Source organism: Onychostoma macrolepis, chromosome 24 (assembly GCF_012432095.1).
Source record: "Onychostoma macrolepis isolate SWU-2019 chromosome 24, ASM1243209v1, whole genome shotgun sequence".
Classification (NCBI taxonomy): Eukaryota; Metazoa; Chordata; class Actinopteri; order Cypriniformes; family Cyprinidae; genus Onychostoma; species Onychostoma macrolepis.
The window spans coordinates 8,935,764-8,955,728 of record NC_081178.1 but is presented as its reverse complement, the minus strand read 5'-3'; the positions used below and the strand labels follow the sequence as shown (position 1 = coordinate 8,955,728).

The window sequence follows — 19,965 nt, the reverse complement described above, 5'->3', positions numbered from 1 at the left end:
GTCACTCATGATCATATGTGTTTCTGTAGGCATTCTTCCAAGCACATCAATAAAAATACAATAACTATGTTTATTTTTTACCCAGTCTTTTATTTTTATTTTCAATTATGCATATTTGAATGAATAAATAAATAAATCTTGTATTCCCCACCTCTCTCTCTCTCTCTATTTTTCTTTTAGATTATATTACTGGTATAATATTTTATTAAAATGATGACTGAATTTTTTTCTTTCAGTACGCTACAATGAAATGCATTGCATTGTAACACTTTTAGATATTGTTTTAATATGGTAACATTTCATAGAATATTTGCATACAAAATACAAATTATACCAATTACTATACACAAATAAAAATACAAATTATTAATGCAAATTGTAATTGTATTAAAAATAGATTGCCTACATAGATCAGTCTAAATAGATTGTATAAAATTGTGACTGTTTTAGGAATATTAGATATTTTTAAGTTCATGTATTATGTCACCTTTCAAGTCAAGTCACCTTTATTTATATAGCACTTTATACAATACAAATTCTCAAAGCAGCTTTACAGCAGTGTTAAACGGGAAAATAGTGTGTCGATAATGCAAGAGACCAATAGCAAACAGTACATTTATGCACAAAATGATATTTTTATGACTTTTATATTTAGTGTTTTTCAACTGATTGGTCATGCCCGAAAAAGGGTCTGTTTTCCTTATTGAGGGCACAGAATAAACATGTATTTCTTGCATTTGGGAACATTTTGGCCCTCAAACTGCACACATATATATCTGTATCTGATGGCTTACAGGTCTTTATGGTTTGTGTAGAGCCACTAAACCCATGCTAAACATAGATAAGCCTAGAATAGAATATTACGAAATAGCCTATGGAAATGTTCTATGACATATTTAAAAGCTTTTCTCTTTTTCCTGGTTACCTCTCATCTCTCACAATTACACCTTTGTTCAGTCAGTCAGACATTAATGGGATGGTGGATAGGTTGTAAAATGATATGTCATTTTTATGAATGACTCTTCTTACACATTTTAATTCTTGCACTAAGAAGATTTGAGAACAACAACACATTCACATGAGATCAGAAATCCTTTTTGGCCGCTATTAGTATCCGTAGTCTATCTCAACCAACCGAAAAATGTTGCAGATGAAACGGAAGCACAGAATCTTTTAACACAAGCCAGACCATCCACTCACGCTCATATGAGTCACACGCTGCTCAGTGAAGATCCTGATTGGCTAAATTCCTTATCAGACGTAGCGCTACCACTGCTGCCTCCTTTACCAAAATCATTTATACATTTAAACACATGTACATTTATTATGCACCACCATAATTTACATCAGTGTAAAAAAGGGTCTATTGTGATGAGGTCATGGACAAGTAGCTATTAAAAATAAATAAAAAGCTTATATTCACACAAAATGCAGTCACTTGCTTTAAATGTAAGCACCTTATGTCTTCATTCAATACCATAACTACCAAAAAGCTTTTAACTTTTTAATTTTATGGACGTCAGAGCACTCACAATTCGTTGTCTTATAGCGCCCTCAATCGACAGCGTTCATTGAACTGCAGCCAAAAGCGGATTGAAGATACAGCCGTTGAGTTATTGAAAGGGCCGCAGTGGAGAGTGGGCGGGCTAGTCAATAAAGCGGCTCTGGGCGGGAGTTCGTGGTGCGGTTTGGCCGAGAGAGTGAAGCTCAACTCCGGACACAAATAGACGGGGAGGGAAGAGGCGTGTGGCTCCGTTCCTTATCATAATCGCAGTTTAACTAGCACGTACAGTTATAATTAGTCGCATTTTTCGCACTGAGACTTAAGCCGTTTTGAAGAATAACACACATTCACTCTCGTGTCGTTACCATCTCGACAACAAACGTTAGCCAGTCACTTAAACATCACTAAACAGACCTTTAAAGTTCACTATCAGGCCTGATATCGAGGAGCTGGTGGTATTTAGGGGCTGTTGAAGGTTTTGTGGTGGTTTGGAAGTTTCCTGCGCGGATTTGTGGATTTGTTTTCTAAGTTTTGTCCGTGGAAGTCAGACGTTCGGGCCGCAAACAGTCTCCCGTGCGCGGAGAGCAGAAACAGGTGAGTGGAAACTCATACCCGCGATTATTGCGCATATATATTCACGCTTTTCATCCCTGTATAATTTTAGACAGCAATTTGATAAAAATTGAATACCTGAAGTGTTTATTCGCCATTTGAAGTTAGCAGCTTGCGCTAACTGCACAGGCTAGCTGTATTACTTCTCAATATCTGCCAGTCTTTAGCATGTAGGCTAACACAGACACTCTTATTGTTTTTCTGTTTAAATAAGCGGTTTGATGGATGTTTGATATTTTTATGTTTGTTGGTTGAAGATTTTAAGGATTTTAAAGTTTGTTTTGATATGTTCGTGTGCAGTTAACTTTATAGAGGAGGATAGTTTGTCTGGTTCAGCTAGCAGCTGTCTGTTTGTTTGTGGCCTGCAGCATTCATATGCTTTGACATATGGATTGAGTTGGTTTGACATCTCCAATACATTTATGTAATTTTCAATCATCATTTAGTTTGCATGTGGTTTTTACATGTCGTTTTATAACACAGCATTTAAATATTGGTAATTTTAAGTGGTTATGCATTGCGGTGCTGTCATATTTACGTACTGTCATAAATGTAAACATCCACCATGTGTCATTTGAAAGGACTGTCTTGAGTCAGCATTCGTATTTGACAGATCAAATGTATGTTTTTTTTGTAATGTTAACACGATCAAGTAAATGTTAAATGCTTATATTACCTTTCCCTAGATGCGTAGTTAATTCAATTTTAAAGTGCATTAAATATTTTGTTAAAGCATGTGGTAGAATGATCTTATTTTGGATGTATATGCATTGATTTTTTTTTTTTTTTTACATGTGCCTATATAATATTTTATAACAGTTGTTTTGATTACAGTATAGATGCTTTTTACTCAGATTCTGTTTAAATGACTATACAACTTGTGTTTTAAAGAATGGGTTTCTCATGAATGCAATCTTGCAGTCTGTTAAAGACAGTAATCAATTTGAGATATCTGGTATTTCAAACAGTTTTCAGTAACAGACAGTTCCTTTTCCAGCATGTTAAGTCTTTGTAGGTTTTGATGAGGTCAGCTCATTCAGAGATGCTTTCCCCAGTAGTTATATTGACCGGTCAGCTCTACTGTACAGATTTGGGGGTTAAGAGAAGGTTTAAGATTTTGTACATATTGTCAAAACTGTAAGTAGAAAACAGGATGTTTTTGATTTGATAATGATAATGGAGTTGTTTATGTTTTGTAAATGACATATTATAATATAAACAGTTGTGAATAATATACATTTATATATACTGTTCAGAAGTTTGGGGTCATTAAGATTTGTAAGCGTTTTAAAAAAATAATCTCTTATGCTGTACCAAGGCTGTATTTATTTGATACAGTAAAAACTTCAACATTGTGAAATGTTATTATATGAATGAATGGGTTTATATTTCTGTGATAGCAAAGCTGAATTTTCAGAAGCCATTACTCCAGTCTTTCTTCAGTGTCACATGATCCTTCAGAAATCATTTTAATATGCTGATTTGGTTCTCAATAAACATTTTGCATTATTATCAAAGTTGAAAACAGTTGTGCTGCTTAATGTTTTCGTGGAAATTGTGATACATTTTTTCATATTGAATAGAAAGTTCTGCATTTATTTGAAATGGATTTTTTTTGTTACAGCTTTACTGTCAAATACTGAATAAAAGTGTTATTTATTTTAAAAATCCCAAAACGTTTGAACAATATTGGAAGTGTAAGTATAATTGGTTGGTAATTGGTGTTATTTGAATGAATATTGTGCTGTGAATATTGTTGAATCTTATAACACATTACTTCTGATGCCTTGGATATGTTGTCATTAGAATTGATTTTGTAAATGATTTGTAATTGATTTTTCTCTGTTGTTTTCTCTGTCATCATCCATAGTTCCCTGGTGGTCTGGAGAGCTCTGCGTTCGGAGCTAGAACCTGGACAGCTCATGACTTCAGACCAGGAAGGAAAAACTATCGTGGAGCCACAGGTGCAGCAGTCACAGGAAGCAAAGGAGAAAGAGATTCCCCTTTTGGTAAAGTATAACCTACATATCGCCTGTTAGTCTTTTGAAGTATGTTAAGTAATTGTGATTAGGGAATAAAAACCTACTAGAGAAACGACTAAGACACCCCGCCCAGCTTTGGGCGTTGTGAAAGGGCTTAACAGGCGGTTGTGTGAACCACCCTTGTGTTTTGAGACCTTGCCAAGTTGCTGATCCCATTCATACAATGCAAGTGCAGCGTCCATTGAAGCACCAATCATTGAAGAGAGTTCGCATTTGAGTGATGGGCCCATGTGAGTCAGCTGTATAATTTTAAATGTGCTATTTTGGGTCTGGGGAGGGGGTAAGCAGCCATAGCGTGCGCCTCTGTCTCTCTTTCCCTCTCCGAGGAGCTTGTGAGAGGAGCTAGTTTTTGTTCACCGGTCTGCATAGACGTCCTTTCACAAATTAAAATATGGGGTGTTGTTTCAGCAAAGAACTGAACCCTAATCTGGTCAGCGAGAGAACAAGTCTTCTTCAGGCAGCCATTCCTGAGAGCTCCACAGCGAAAGACATCAGAGACTGCGCTTGGTCTGTCACCGATCTGGCCGGTGAGAAGCCTTCTGAAAAGGGGAACGTGAACGCTGCTTTAGATACCAGTTGTAATGCTTCCTCCACAAACTTGTCAGCAGGTCTCAACCTCATTAAAGAGGGTGGTAGCAGTGTACAGGAAGGAATGGCATTTTGGGACCCACCTGTCGGCGATCCACCTATCCACGAGGCTACGGTCCAGAAAGGAAATGCCAGTGAAATAGGGAGAGACGGTAGAGACGATTGCCAAATTAAGGAAACTGAAACATTGGATTCTGTGAAACGGAGAATAGCTGAAAATGCCATAATGAGAGCAAAATGGTTTCGTGACGGTCAACAGAATTCCACAGAATTAACTAGAGATGGCAAGAGTGAGAACATTACCTTTGGACGAAATACCCTGGGCGTTAATCTGTCATGTATTTTAAAGGATCAACACACTGGTTTCTCCGTTATTGCAAAAGAGGAACAAGTTAAGACACTGTGGGATGTACAATCAAAACCTGTGTTCACTCCAAAGCATGCCACCCCTCCATTCAATAAATACACTAGGAGCTCCATAAATCTGGATGACTCAGAAGAGGGATATTCTGGACTGTTGATCACTGACCGTGGCTTTAAAAAAGAACAGAGTTTCTACAGCATCTGCTTGATTGATTTAGAGGATCTTGGGAGCGAGTGTGGGCACCAGCCTGTGACAGAAGCTGACGCAGTCAGGTACGCAAGTGCTCCAGCTGTCTCTGAAAAGGCTTTGTTTGATAATTCATTACTCCCGAAAGACCGCACAATATCGGGTTCAGAGCCTTCACATGAAATTACAGCAACACAACAAACAGAAAAAGGTCCCTCAGAGACAGGGTCTTCGACAAGTCTACCTGTAAATTTAGCACTTCAAAATGAAGAACATGCCCTCCCAGATCTTCTAAAACCATTTCCTGCTCCAGAAAATGAAATGCCTTTATCTGAAAATGACTTTTCCACTATTTGTACGGATACAGAGAACACACTTTCTCCCTGTACTGCTGTAGAAGACGCCATTGATCAACGCTCCCCAGATCTGCTGGCGCAAAATGGACAGATGTCTGTGTTGAAGTCAAGTACAGCTACCGCATTGCCACAGGGGGAACCTGCTGACCTACTTAACAACCATGATCTTTATAGTAGCTCTGGCTACAAGGCCACAGATCTGGAGAGTGGTTCTGAGCTCAACATGCATAACACTGTTTTTGATGACTCTATGTTGAGACCCCCTAAGCAAGATCTAAATGGTCCTCCGGATAAATTGGAACTGGAAAATCAATGCAGAAATGATGATAATAGAGAATCAATGAACCTAAACGTGGAGACGAAACCAGTTGTGTCAGATAATGTCGATTCCTTCATTTCTTCTCTTAGAAGCGCAGAAGATAGATCTCCAAACATTAACGTAGCTATTGTGGAATCAGATCAATGTGTTTCCAAGAAAACCCCGACTGAGAAAGTTCTCAAAAAAATGCCTCAAGCTTTCTCAGCTGTCAGCACATCTGCATCAGAGAAGTTAGTTGAGACAGAGAACCAAGGGTTTTCTTGTAAAGATGCCTCTGAAGACATGGAAAATTTAAAGTTTTGCTCTGAAACACCACTGACTTCTGATAAAGAAGACAACCTGTCAAAATCACCATCCTGTTGTAGAGTTGAAGTTGAACCAAGGCAAAAAGCAACACAGGAGGAGGTCGTTCTGAATCCTTGCCAGTGCAGTAAATTGCAAAGTGAAGGGCAGACAAATGAATCTGACATGGTCAAGGTTGCTGGTGTATTTCAGAGTTTGACCAGTCCATCTCATGCAGAAGATATTAGTTTAGATTTCACTTGTAATGCAAAAGACGACAAGTTGGACATGACTTTGAGAACACACGTTTACTCTTGCAGTGTTTTTCCCACTGACCAGACAAAGATTGTGTCAGAATCTTGTGACAGTCCAAACGGGGAACAGAATGTAGAACCAAATGCAAATTTTGCAAATGCTGAACCATGTGACACAAGTCCATCTCAGCTTCCTACAAATGCTTTTGTGAACTTTGAGCATCTGATGGAAGTCACTGGTAAATCTGAAGAAGCTGATCATCACAGTGTAAGTTCTTCGAGTTCTTCTGTTTCTGATGACGTTCACACAAACTCTGTACCTGTACCCAGTTCTGATTGTCCTATTGAGGAATATATCTTCCAGAGCAATGCCACCTGGTTTGTAAACACATCACACAATGATGTCTGTAATAAAGGACATCCAGAAAGCGTTGCAGTGAGTTATTTAATACCGGTGGGATTGGGAAGCGAACTGCCGGCAGCAGCTCAAGAGCAAGTCGTGGACAATGAAATGGGAGAGACTTGTTTACAGCATGATGAGAAGACGCATATTGCCAGCAAAAGCTTCAGTGAGGATGAACAGAAGGTATCGGCTGAGATTTGTTTGTGTGCAGATGATGGTGAAACCGAAATGTCAGAACTTGAACCGCAGGGACTCTTACCGACTTTAGAGCTGCTTAATTGCCTAAATGATGGGAATAACAACAATGATTGTTTGAAATCTGTTTGTTCTGCTAGCAGTGATGTACAAACACTTTCGCAACCACTATACCAACCTGAAGTTTTGGAGACATTTGATTGCTCTTCATTATCAATAAACTGCACAAGGGAAAGCACTTGCCAGTATCTGGACTCTTCTGCAGAGCATCCAGCCAGTGACACTCAGAGATCTTCAGTTACATCCATTCAGGAGCATGGCGACCTTCATGACATGGGGGAAATCAGAGGAGATGTTGTTGACTGCGGCATTCCTCTCGTGAGTACTGCAAGACAATCACTTGAAACTGGAGATGCGCAGCCATGTGCCGTACAAGGTTATGGTAGTGATTATGCATCCGTTGAGAGCTCGACAACTACCATGCCTCATGTTTCCCAACTTCTAACAAGCAGTCTTGGAGTTCTTGACTTTGATCAGTCTGATTTGAAAGTCATTGTTGATGATATGAGTGATAAAGCTACTTATGTAAATACAGCAATTCCGTTACCAGTAGAGCCTGACCAGCTTGACGTTTATGCCACCTTGCCATCTTATGAGATATATTTTCTCAATAAAGATCAATTGAAGGTTCCTGTGCAGGTGGAAAACCCTCAGGACTTGGATGAAATGGAGGGAGAGCAAGGCATGCTGAATATGGTGTCAGACCTTCTTGGGAAATCAGAGTTGAGCGATGAGGTGGACTCTAGTCACTGCCTTCCAGCGTGGGCCAAAGAACCACATGTCCTGTTCTCTGATAACCAAATAGAAGCATGTGCGTTGGTGTCGGCATGGAACAACGCTGTCTCTGAGGAAAGCCTTGCAATGCAAAATGTTGAACGGGATGCCGAATCTGACTCTGTTGTTCTAGAGGATTTCCAGACCTCTATGGGTTTCATAGCACCCTATCCTTATAACCTGTTAGCCACCGAAGGATCTTGTGTATGGGACTGGCAGAATGCTTATAGTGAACTTGTGAGTACTCTTTAACCAGCTTTAAGCTTGGTTATACAGTAGCCCTTAAAATTATCTGGACACTTTAGGCACAGTTAAAAGTGTATGAATGTCATTGCATTAGGTAACAAAAATAGCAAACCAAATGACATATAAAAAAATAAAATAAAAATAAATATATATATATATATATATATATATATATATATATATATATACTAATAAAATAATTTTTTATATATATATACATACTAAAAATATATATATATATATATATATATATATATATATTTTTTAGGGCTGCAACTAACGATTATTTTAATAATCGATTAATCTGTCGATTATTTTTTCGATTAATCGGTGAATCGGATTAAAAAAAGAAAAGCATTCATTTCCAACCCTTTATTCAAAAACAGAACTAAAATCTTTAGAAAGTGCACAAACATGTTGCTCCTTGAACATCCCTGAGCTGTTATAATAATAATAAAATAAAATAAAATGGACTAACACAAAAACATACACATGTATGCTTTACATCTGCCAAATATATAGACTTTTTGGGAGTGCAAAAATTAAATAATTTAACAACACTGCGTCGTTAGCGTTGGTATTGTATCAGACACTTGCACTTAACATTATATGAAAATCAAGCTCAATGGAGTTAATAATGTTTTTGACCAGAGAATGACGGAGATGGAGTGTTTTGTTTGTCATTAGAACGGCTGTAACTGTTATCTGAAGCAGCAAGTGCATTATGCTTTCATCAACTTTTACAGGTTATATAACTTTGATTGTAGCTATATGGGCGCTTAGTTTTTTCTTGTCGTTTAATACACTTGGCCAAAATCTCAAATTAAGCGCTTATGCACATAATGCACAGGATATTTAAAACGTATATAGACAGCAAATAACTAATTCTTCTCCACTCTTCAAACACACAAAAACATTATCCTTTACTGACATAGTGTTTGAGTAAAGAAAACGCTGTACTATTCAAACACCAATTATTTATTCACCCTTGCATTGCGAAAAAGCAGAGATCTCATCTTCTCCAGGCTGTGCGCGCGTCAATCTGAACGGAGGCGGGGTGAAGTTACGAGGTCTCGCTGAGAGCTCGATGATCCAATGGCGTTTACTGACAAGTTATTTTAATGCTTATCATTGGTTTACTATTTTTAAAACTCTCTGATTTAAAATAATAAAACGAATTATAAGCGACTCAAGTTTGGATAATTTTTCACAGCACCTGACTGGGCTAGGGTATGGCAACTGCCATACTCTGCCATACGCAAACGCCGCCCCTGCTCCCACACCTTGGATGACTTGGGTCGCACGGATTTCTCTGCCTCCGCCATGTATCTTTCCTCTACCTCCGCTCTTTTTTTTTTTTTTTTTTTTATTTATGAGGCGCCAAACTCTGCTACCATCCGTGCGCGAGAGAGACCGAGTGTGTTCACTCCGCTCCGCGCTCAACTAAAGTTTTTTTTTTTTTTTTTAATAATCAAACGTCTCCGCGTCGCGCGACACAACGAATCGATTATGAAATTCGTTGCCAACGCTTTTAGTAATCGATTTTTATCGATTTAATCGATTCGTTGTTGCAGCCCTAATTTTTTTATTAGTAAGTGAGGTTGCCATCGTGAAAAATCATTAGTTTTAGTCCATTCTAAAAAAACAAACTCTAGCATCATTTGCTTGCAGATTTATGTAATGCAATAAAACCCCATTAAATGACCACTGACCATGATTTAGTGGCGTGACCTGTAAAGGCATTGATTCAGCCCATAGCTGAACATGCTTTTGATTCATAATCATGCACCCAACTGATAACCCATGTTTTTTTGGTTTTTAAAGGAATCCTCCAAGATCTCAGACCTCAATCCCAATGCGAAGGCATGGGCCAATTACATGCCTAAACCGGAGGCCTCTGCTCCAACCTGCCCAGATTCTCAGCAGTCATGGGTAGAAGCGGCCGATGACCCATCAAACTGCATCTCAGGAGGTACACCTCCAAAAATGATCGTGCTTCAGTTAAATTGGTGTATACCGTCCTTATCAGTCTAAAGAGGTTCTGATTTGTTTTTGTCCATAGGTTATAACAACAGTGAAGACAAAGGGAACTGGAATGAGGAACAGCAGGTATCTACATCTGTAGAGCTGCCCTTTGCAGCACAGCCAGAATCAGTGTACATGGGAAGCTCAGCCAGTGAGAAGGGCATAGTGTCAAACCAGAACATCAGTATGAAAGGTAATATCCTTTTGCTCTTTTGTTCATTGTTGTCAGCCTACTCTTATTACAGTTGTTTACAGTTATGCAGGTTTACTATGACACAAGTCGGCACAATAAATCATTAAGGATTAATAACTAAAGCATTGTTAAATAATTGATCATTTGATTTATTCTTTTGTGCAGGGGTGGATGATTCAGATTCCTCCAGACAGCTTGAAGACCTTCGGGAACAGTTGAAGGCAACACTGGAGTTCTGCCTCTCTAGGTAATTATTAGCATCTTCACAACTGATCACACTGAGTCAGCTTATTGATTTGTAACTGGTCCTGTTGGGTGCACTTGCCCGAAGTTCACAGCTTTTTTTAAACATAACGTATCTTGACACGGTACCTTAAATCAAGAACGGCGAATTTCATACTGTTCTGTGTTAATATCTCATTGAGATGTTACACTTATGCAAATGTTAACTAAGAGCATTCAGCATTTGAGGATGTGGGATATGCTTACAAGAATCTCAGTTTTATGGAAAATGTAGGTTTGAATGTACACTATTGGTCTACTAAAGTATTTCGGGACCTGTCGGGCTCGGGTCAGGTTCGGGTTAATGTCTAATGAATAGCTTCGGGCTCGGGTTTGTAGCTAAACTAAAATTATATGCAGTTGGCTACGCTGCTTTCATAGACGCACAAACATTATTGCACACAGATCGAGATCGCGCAGCAAACACACAGCATGGAAACTTTTATTAGTAAAATAGCTTCTATAGACAGCCTATCATAGGCTACTGACTCGCAATGTTATTTCTCTACAATGAGGGGATTAAATCGCTGTTTTTTGAAGTAACAGCCTCATTGCTTGTAGAGAGACGTGCAGACGCAGGTTCACACACGCAACTTTCATCCCTCTGTCTCTCACTCGCTAATTCAAAGAAATTATTAATTAATTCAAATATACGCGATCTTACCGCACTACATCTCTGTGTCTGATTTAAAGCCGACCGAATGCTAACGAGCCTTAACTGACGGAAAAAAAAAAAAGAGTTCGGGCTCTAAATTGAACTCGGGTCGGGTCAGACGATCTTGGGTACGGGCCGGGTTCGGGCTTCAGTTTAAAGCTCGTGCAGACCTCTAATGTACACTACACTTTTGATCAATTTAGTGCCGCCTTGCTGAAAAAAAGAATTAATTTAAAACTATTTAACTAATTAAAAATCATACTGACCCCAAACTTTTGAACTGTAGTGAATGTTCTTAAAAGCTTGAGGATGAGTCAATGTAGGATTGATGGTGACCTGACTCTTTTTCAGGGAGAATCTAGCCAACGACATGTACCTCATCTCGCAAATGGACAGTGACCAGTATGTGCCAATAGTGACTTTGGCAAACCTTGATCAAATCAAGAAACTCACCACTGATGTGGATCTCATTGCAGACATCTTAAAAAGTGAGTCTAAAATCATCACCTTTGCTCTTTTATGGGTCACAGTGTGGCTTTTTGTTTTAGTTTGGTTACACATAGCAGGTGGGTCTGACATTTAATGATGCATTTTTGACTCACCAGCGCTGCCTCTCGTCCAAGTGGACAAATGTGGAGAGAAAGTGCGGCCCAATCAGAACCGCTGCATTGTAATTCTCAGAGAGGTTCCCGAGGCCACTCCTCTGGAGGTACGCATCGTGCAACACTCTTATTCGATAACATATTTAATGTTCTGACCTTATGTTTGTGCTATATGACATTTGGCTTTCTTTCTTTTTTTTTTTACAGGAAGTTGAAGCGCTCTTTAAGAGCGATAACTTGCCCAAATTCATCAATTGTGAGTTTGCCTACAATGACAACTGGTTCATCACCTTTGAATCTGAGGCAGATGCTCAGCTGGTAAGTGTCTCCTTTATTGCCCCTGATTTGATCATCTCAGATTACTGCCTCAGGATTTTTAATAAGCTCTCTTCCTGTTGCTAAATGTTGGCATACATCACTCTTTCAGGCATATCAGTATCTCAGAGAAGAGGTGAAAACTTTTCAAGGGAAGCCGATAAAGGTATAGTGCAATGCAGCATATGTGACATTACCGAAAGATATCTTGTGCTGTTTTTAGTGACTCAAGATTTCTCCTTTGTCGCACTTTTGAATAAAGCTTTTTTTTTTTTGTCCATCTATGAATGTATTCTAGGCTAGAATAAAGGCCAAGGCCATTGCTGTCAATACCTTTGTGCCAAAGAATGGGTATCGGCCAGTGGATGTGTCCTCAAATGTCCAGCAGCGCTACACACCTTACTACATCCCACCTGTGTATGGAGCACAGCAACAGTTTCCTCTTTACAGACTGGTGACGCCTCAGGGCTGGTCAGCTACACAGAGCTACCTGGACCCGGCTCTGGTAAGTGCCATGTGTTCTGTTTGGCTTTGAGGAATATCTTAGTGGCGTCTGGGGAGGTACTAATCAGGTGTTGTCCACCAACAGGTTACTCCATTTCCCAGCCCTGCGTTCATTAATGGCTTTGCTGGTTCTCCGACATTTAAATCAGCAACATCGCCACTAACTATGCGACCATATGCACCTCGAAACAGGTACTTTTGTTACAGTAAAAACATCTATTATACATTTACACTACCGGTTTAAAGAGAGAAAGAAATTAACAAGAGAATTTAAGAAGAGAAGTTGACAATTTTCAAAATTGATAATACTAAGAAATGTTTCTTGAGCATAAAATCAGCATATTAAAATAATTTCTGAAGGATCATGTGGTACTGAAGACTGGAATAATGATGCTGAAGATTCAGCTTTGCATCACAGGAATAAATTACTTTTCAAAATAGATTAAAATAGAAAACAGCTGTGTAACCATTCTTTCATTCAAACAGGAACCACAACAAAACACACATTCGACTCGCAACAGAACGTGGAACCACTCTGCTGGAAAACCCTGCTGCTTTCTCTACTTTCCCTTCGGAGAGAGTTCCCAATGGGACGCGTCCTCCACAGGCTCATCACCTGGGTAGCCGACCTCGACTACCCAGCGGTCCGGGCTATCCGCGCCGGGACCAGGTTGGAAGTGGACGAATGGAAGTGAACGGAGCCGATTACTCTCTGAACGCAGGCCGTGGAAGGTAATGCTGCACATTTGCACCAGCTGTTTATTAATTTCATGCATATTGTTCTAGTGCCATATCCAAACTGGGGGGGAAAAAAGCTTGTAATTGCTTGTAGTTTCCTTAAAGGTCCCCTGAAATGCTTTGAAACACGCAGTGTTATTCTATGTGTTGACGTCATTTTCACTGAAACAGGAAGACAGGCCGGGACATATCAAGCAGCCCCGCCCCTTTTTAAAATGGCCAATAGCGTTCGTTTATATCACAGCTTGGGCTAAAGCCGTTCAGAGCCGTTGAGCAGCTTCGTAAAGCCGCATTTGACAGGGTATGACAGCCACAATCTCATCAATATTGCTATAAAATAAAGCATTCTGTGTAGAATTCAAATAGGTCTGATAAGTTTTGTGGTCTGCACCGACTCGTGCATGTGATCCGCTCCGTGCTGTCGTGTCTCTGGACCGGCGCAGAGTGTGTGTGCGGTGCGGTGGTTAGCGAGACACAACGCGCAACCAGACTACTTTTTTTTTTTTCCTCAATGGAAAGCGCATTTACACTGTCTGAGTCGTTCCCTGTCCCCTATATAGTGCACTACGTGTCATTCACCGTACAGAAAATACTAATTCTGTGAACAAGTGACCTATTTCAGCCGCGGCTTCAGCGTCTATTATAGTGTAAGGGGCGGGCGCTTCGAATTCTAGAGAGCATTTGATTGGACAGAAAGTTTGAGTAGATGAAGTACGATGTGACGTCAGAAAAATCGTTGAGCCTTTTTGGCGGAAGTGACGAACTGCAAGCTTTGAATGCTTATATCTTCTAAATGCGAATTTTTTCACTGTTTTGGAGCACACTGGCATACAGATAACCTTAAGTCTAACATATTGATACTAACATCCAAAAAACATTAATTTTGATTTTATGGGACCTTTAAGAAATGGTGGTAACTTTTTTTTTTTTTTTTTTTTCCCATATTGTTTGTTTGATTGTTTTTTTGTTTCTTTTGAAGAAGGGGCGGCTATGGATACAGGAAAAGAAGAGATGACAACAAGTTTCCAGTATGTCTTTTGCTTTGTTTCAGTTAACACTGCATAGTTAAGTGTTTTGTTTAGTTTTACTTTTATGATAGGAGAAACTATGTACTTCAAGTAAAATATAATATACAGTCAAGCCTGAAGGGCTGATTGTACATTATCTTGCTTATTGCACAACCAAGTAAACAAATAAATGCACATGAAATATTGATTTGAGTTACTTTATGACAGCAAAAAGAACCCAGAGTTAAACGAAAGACACACAACTAGCACATCCATGTATAAAAGAAAAACATCAGTTGCCCGCGTATGTTGCGATTGACCAATCAGAATAGTTTTTCTGTAGTGCTGCTGTGTAATAATGTAGCATACTGAGGAATAGCCGAAAGTTAGTCAGTTAGGTTCAATTTGTTTTACACATTTCAACTCTATTTCTCAACCTGTGTGTTTAACAGAGAGCAGCAACACAGTCGCCCCCTCCTGTTCAGGAGCGCACTCCGTCCCCCAGCTTTGAGCTGGGTCTGTCCAGCTTCCCTCCTCTGCCTGGAGCCGCTGGAAACCTAAAGCCTGAAGTAAAAACTGAAAACAGCCTTGACAGCCGACTGTCTGACATTGTCACCGGAGCAGTAAAAGACAAGGTTGACCTTCATTCAGTCTTTCACAAGCGTCTTTTGCGGTTGAGTGCTGCAGCATTAAACTGTCTTTTTGACTTTTAAAAAAGGAAGAGGAAAACCGTTTCAGGCTTATATTTTTCGATTTCTAGAGAATTTACCAAATGCTCTTGGTTTTTAAATATTAACTTGCACTGTGCATGGAATGCCATGTTCACAGCAGACCTTGCTGTCAGTCATAAGTCCTTGGGTGTTTTGAGTGTTGTAGAGTGAGTAAGTGTGTGTGTGTGTGTGTGTGTGTGTGTGCGTGTGTGTGTGTGAGTTCCTGCTGTCCAGCTGTTATGTTTGTTCACGCTGTCCTTGCCGTAGGAGTTTCACAGAGGCCCCTTTGTCTCTCCACAGCCTCTAAATAAGGATGTGGTCACCAGCCGTGTGATCTCAGGGACCCCCAAAGAATCTGTGCAGGCTGCTCCCGCTCCTGCTCCTGCTGCTCAGACCCCAGTGGACCACCAACACTCACCCTCTCCAGCCGTTACAAAGTGGGTTTTCTAATCAATATGTATAAACTAATCAATACATGTGACATATCTGTTTTCACTTAAAGGTGTTGGAAGTGATTTCAGAGGTTAACTAACTTTTATGGCATTTCACAACCATATGTTCTATCAAATAGTGAACTGTCAGAAAACTCTAAATAATTCACTGGCTTATGTGGATGTTACAGGCTTAAAGCATGAGAAAGGCCTCCTTACTATTTTTATTTATTTTTCTTCTGAAGTAATTTCACAGCTGTCGCAGTGACAGGTGTGATTTCTCAGGATTCTGTTAGGTTGTGGGGATATTTTCATTTGTGGCATTCCAAAATAAATAGCTTGCAGCACTTTGAAAGGCATTTCAAGGTTTCATTGAGATAAAACACCCAATTTTACTTGTCAACACACATTCAGCAATTTGGCAGAGGTAGTGTTTACTTTCACGTAGAATGAGGACAGCTAATCATAAATAACATTTACATAAAGTCTTAAAGGTACAGTAGAAAAAAAATCATGTAAAATTACTTAAATAACTTTGAATAATATTATAAGTGTACTTCTGGGGGAAATATGAAATGCTGGAAAACTGTAGAAAATGGAACATTTGTTATATGTGGATTGCTTATTTTTGTTGTATTTTACAGCCTGACAACTGTAGAAAAACCTAAAGAGACGCAGACACCTGCAGAGAAATGCTCAGAGACACCCGCTGCTAAAACCGCACCACTGAGCAATCCAATATCGGTAAGTTGTCCAGTTAGCCTCACCATGTGGAATCAAACCTTTTAGTAATTTATTGAATCAAGAATGGTGTAAAACACAATTACAGTATATTTTAATTTTTTAGCAGAATATTCAGTTTTTATATATATATATATATGTATGTATGTAGTTGAGTGTTAGGAGACCAAGTGGTACAATTGGTGGACACTGCTGAGCTGATTTACCATGATTTAAATTTCTATGGTAAAAACAAGCTGTGATTGTGGCTAGTGTATTATTTATTTATTTATTTTAAACCAGGTATTCAGCAGTTTAACGTTGGAAAAACCTCACCTGCTTTGTTTGTTGTACAGAAACATATCATATGGAACTGTTGTGCTCTATTGCCTCAGCTCCTTTAGCACTTTGTAATTGGCTCAAACTCTTTAACAGCAGATGTATATTAAAGTTCAAAAGTCTGGGGTCAGTAATATTGTTATTTGTTTTTTGAAAAGTGAATATTTTTGTTCAGTCAAGACGCATTAAATTGATCAAAAGTGACAGTAAAACATTCATAAATATATATATTTATTTTTGAAATTTCTATTCATCAGAAGGTCTGGAAAATGTATCACAGTTTCCACAAAAATATTAAGCAGCACAACTGTTTTGAGTACAACAATATTGATGATGATAATACATTTTTCTTGAGCATAAAATCAGTGTATTATGAGAAACAATGAGGACTGGAGTAATGGCTGAATATTCAGCTTTGCCATCACAGGAATAAATTATATTTTAAAATATTACTGCTTTTTCTTTTTTAAATTAAATAAATGCAGCCTTGCTGAGCACAAGAGACTTCTAGATAAAAGATCCTGTTCATGTTCTTTAATGTACGCAGATGGTTTAAAGCCTCTTGTTATGCTGCATTTTGGTTACAAAGAATGACATTGATTTACATTTCACAATGCAATAATGTGTAATCGATAACCTAAATTAATTGATTTTTGATTTGATTCATTTATTGTGTTTGACCAGGAGCCCAGGAAGCCAAGCTACGCAGAGATCTGTCAGAGGATAAGGGAGGCACCAACACAGCAGCCATCAGCAGATCCCCGGCCTCTCAGCTCCACCGCTGAAGACATCAAGACTTCTGACTCGGCAGAACGCAAATGCAGAGAATCAGTGCCCGCACCTGCCAAATCTGCAGCGACGACTTGTCCCAGAGAGACAGTGAAACCTCATCAGAGCACCGGAGAACGAGCGAGCGGCGGCACGACAGCTTCCTTCCACCAATCCTGAGGGCCTCGGCTTTTCTTCCAGGACCGAACGGGAATGAAAACTTTGTCAGGGCTGCTCAAAAAAAAAAAAAAAAAAAAAGAAAAAAAAGTCCCTCTTATCTCACGGTCTCTGTGAGCACACACACAGACAGACAGCTTGTCACTGGAATCAGGGCCTACAGACAAAAGCACTTGTGCATAAGGGTTCTCTGAATATTTTTGTTGTCCTTTCTGTCGTTTTGTTTTTCGATTACAAAATCTTTTGTTGTTTTCCAAGGAAAATGGGATTAATGAACCAGCATCAGTTGGAGATTAACTATTTAAAAACATTTGTCAGAGCTCACCTTTATTTTGGGGTTAAAGCTTCAAGTAGTGCTGTTGGGAGGAAATACTGATTTTTGGATAGTGCTGATCCTGAAACACTTTATTTTTGTGTGTTTTCTTTCCTTTTTTAAACTGATATGTATATAATTTTGCTAACTTTGAGTGTCTTGGAGCCGACGCGATTCCGAATCTCGACGGCTCCAGCCATTACAACTGCATGAGTGAGACTTTCGTGTAAATCTGTTTTGTTCCGTTTTTATGTTTGGATGTTCCAGCACTGGAGTGACTTTTTTTGTTTTTGTTTGTTTTTTGAGCTCTGAATTATTTTTTTACATGCTAATCCTCTATCAAATTGTACTGATGTGATATTGTAGCAGGTGTATGTATACCTGTTCTTGTGTGCATGCTTTCTTTTACGTTTTCTTCTTTTCTTTTTAACCTTTTAATGGCACACATTGGTTTGCTGGATCATTTCTTTTCTGTTTTTCCCTACTCGCCAATAGATTGGGAAGAATCCGCTCTGATGCCTCTTCATTCGATTCTGGAAGATCTTCACACTGCAAAGTCCTCAGGTTGTGAGGGTGAAGTGTTCATGTGCCTAGTCTGCTGTGATCTCAATGATAGATGGCTATATTATTTGCTTCTTCGCTCCGTTTGTTATCCCAGTGTGGTGCTATGGTTCGTCACCTGGTTACTTTGGTGCTTTTATCTATAGAAACGAAGGGAAAGACACTGACATGCACCAACGTCTATCGTATGACCTTCACCGATTCGCTTTCATATCACCACAAATATACGAGTGGGATTGTGTACATTTTATATAGTGACGTATACATCAAGAGCAAAAAGATCTGAGCCTTCAGCACACATGGACCAGCGCTGTTTTGTGGGGTTTCTCCTTTATGCAGACTTTGCGTTTCAGTGTCACTCTCGGTCATGCTGTTCATTAGTTAAGTTCATTGGTTCTCATTGGAGTTTGAAATCGTCTTGGGCCGAGCGAGACAGTCCATTTTTTTTTTTGTTTTGATGTCTTCCTGCAGCGTGGAACACGTGCAGAATGCTTTGAGATGTTCGTCATGGCGTATGTTGTTTATATTCTCTTGTATTTTCCCTGTGAGTATTTTTTTTTTTTTCCTCGGTTAATCAAAAAAAAGAAGTTTTTGTTGATTCTTTTTCTGACTTTATGAATGCAACTGATCATTTTTCCATCAATAAATGAAGCATACCATGGGTAAGTAATGAAGGTTTCATTACATGAACCTTTAAGATGTTCAAAAAAAGAAACAAATTAAAAATAAACATCACACATAAATTAACAGTGTTTGAAAACTTGAATTTTATTTAAACTTGAAAAAAATGTCTCTGCCTTAACTTTTTAGATGACAGTTTGGAGGTTTTTTGTTTTGAGTTTTCTTTCTTTCAATTCCCAAAGTGTAGAAAAAAGGATGATGTGGTTGAGGCGTCATGAAGCCTTCGTCACTACATTTGTGTAGCACAATACTTTTGGGATTGAGATGGGATTATCGTTTTGTTTCGTTCTCCTTTGTGTAAATGCTTGTAGTCTAAACTGTAGTACATGTATACACTCGGATGTGTGTGCTTTCTCTGTACAGATGTAAATAATTGGAAAATGTTAAAATGGTACCCTAAAATTGGTTATGAGAAAATGTATGGAAAAAAAATAATAAATAAATGTTAATGAGAAATTGTATGTTTGTTAAGTAGGCTTGGTTTTTATTCTCAATGTTGGCACAATCTTGTGGTCACCAGTATGACCACAAGGTGGCATAATATAAACAGCAATACTTTATGGAGATCATTGTGTTTAAGGCTTCAGAACCAGTAGGCCTATCAATGCAAAAATAAAAGATCTCCAGGTCTTTGATTGTGTATTTCAGTATCAGTCTGAACTCCCGACTAAAGTAATGCAAAATTATCAGTATATAGATAATGTTCTATTACAAGTTATCTTATCAGCAAAACAATTTGAGATGAATTGCAAAATATTA

At 38.8% G+C, this 19,965-nt stretch overlaps 1 protein-coding gene across 2 annotated transcripts; it reads left to right on the top strand.

Annotated features, from left to right (window-relative positions):
* Positions 1–1,645: 1,645 nt before the first annotated feature.
* larp4b (La ribonucleoprotein 4B) lies at positions 1,646–19,665 on the top strand. Of its 2 annotated transcripts, none has more exons than XM_058765569.1 (17): positions 1,646–2,098; positions 3,987–4,125; positions 10,010–10,157; positions 10,248–10,403; positions 10,569–10,650; positions 11,692–11,828; positions 11,946–12,049; positions 12,150–12,260; positions 12,370–12,423; positions 12,556–12,762; positions 12,847–12,953; positions 13,248–13,493; positions 14,482–14,527; positions 14,959–15,141; positions 15,517–15,653; positions 16,292–16,391; positions 17,391–19,665. In XM_058765569.1, the coding sequence occupies exons 2-17, from the start codon at positions 4,039–4,041 to the stop codon at positions 17,652–17,654; spliced, it is 2,169 nt and encodes a 722-aa protein (XP_058621552.1). In that variant the 5' UTR covers positions 1,646–2,098; positions 3,987–4,038; the 3' UTR covers positions 17,655–19,665. The 2 variants fall into 2 exon arrangements, with proteins under 2 accessions (XP_058621552.1, XP_058621551.1); XM_058765568.1 differs by having other exon boundaries at positions 1,647–2,098; positions 14,479–14,527.
* Positions 19,666–19,965: the final 300 nt, after the last annotated feature.

Coding starts and splice junctions, on each gene's coding strand:
- larp4b (XM_058765568.1), top strand. CDS start 4,039: ATGACTTCAGACCAGGAAGGAAAAACTATCGTGGAGCCACAGGTGCAG. Junction 12,050..12,149: donor CCGAGGCCACTCCTCTGGAG/GTACGCATCGTG, acceptor TTTTTTTTACAG/GAAGTTGAAGCGCTCTTTAA. Junction 16,392..17,390: donor CACTGAGCAATCCAATATCG/GTAAGTTGTCCA, acceptor GTGTTTGACCAG/GAGCCCAGGAAGCCAAGCTA.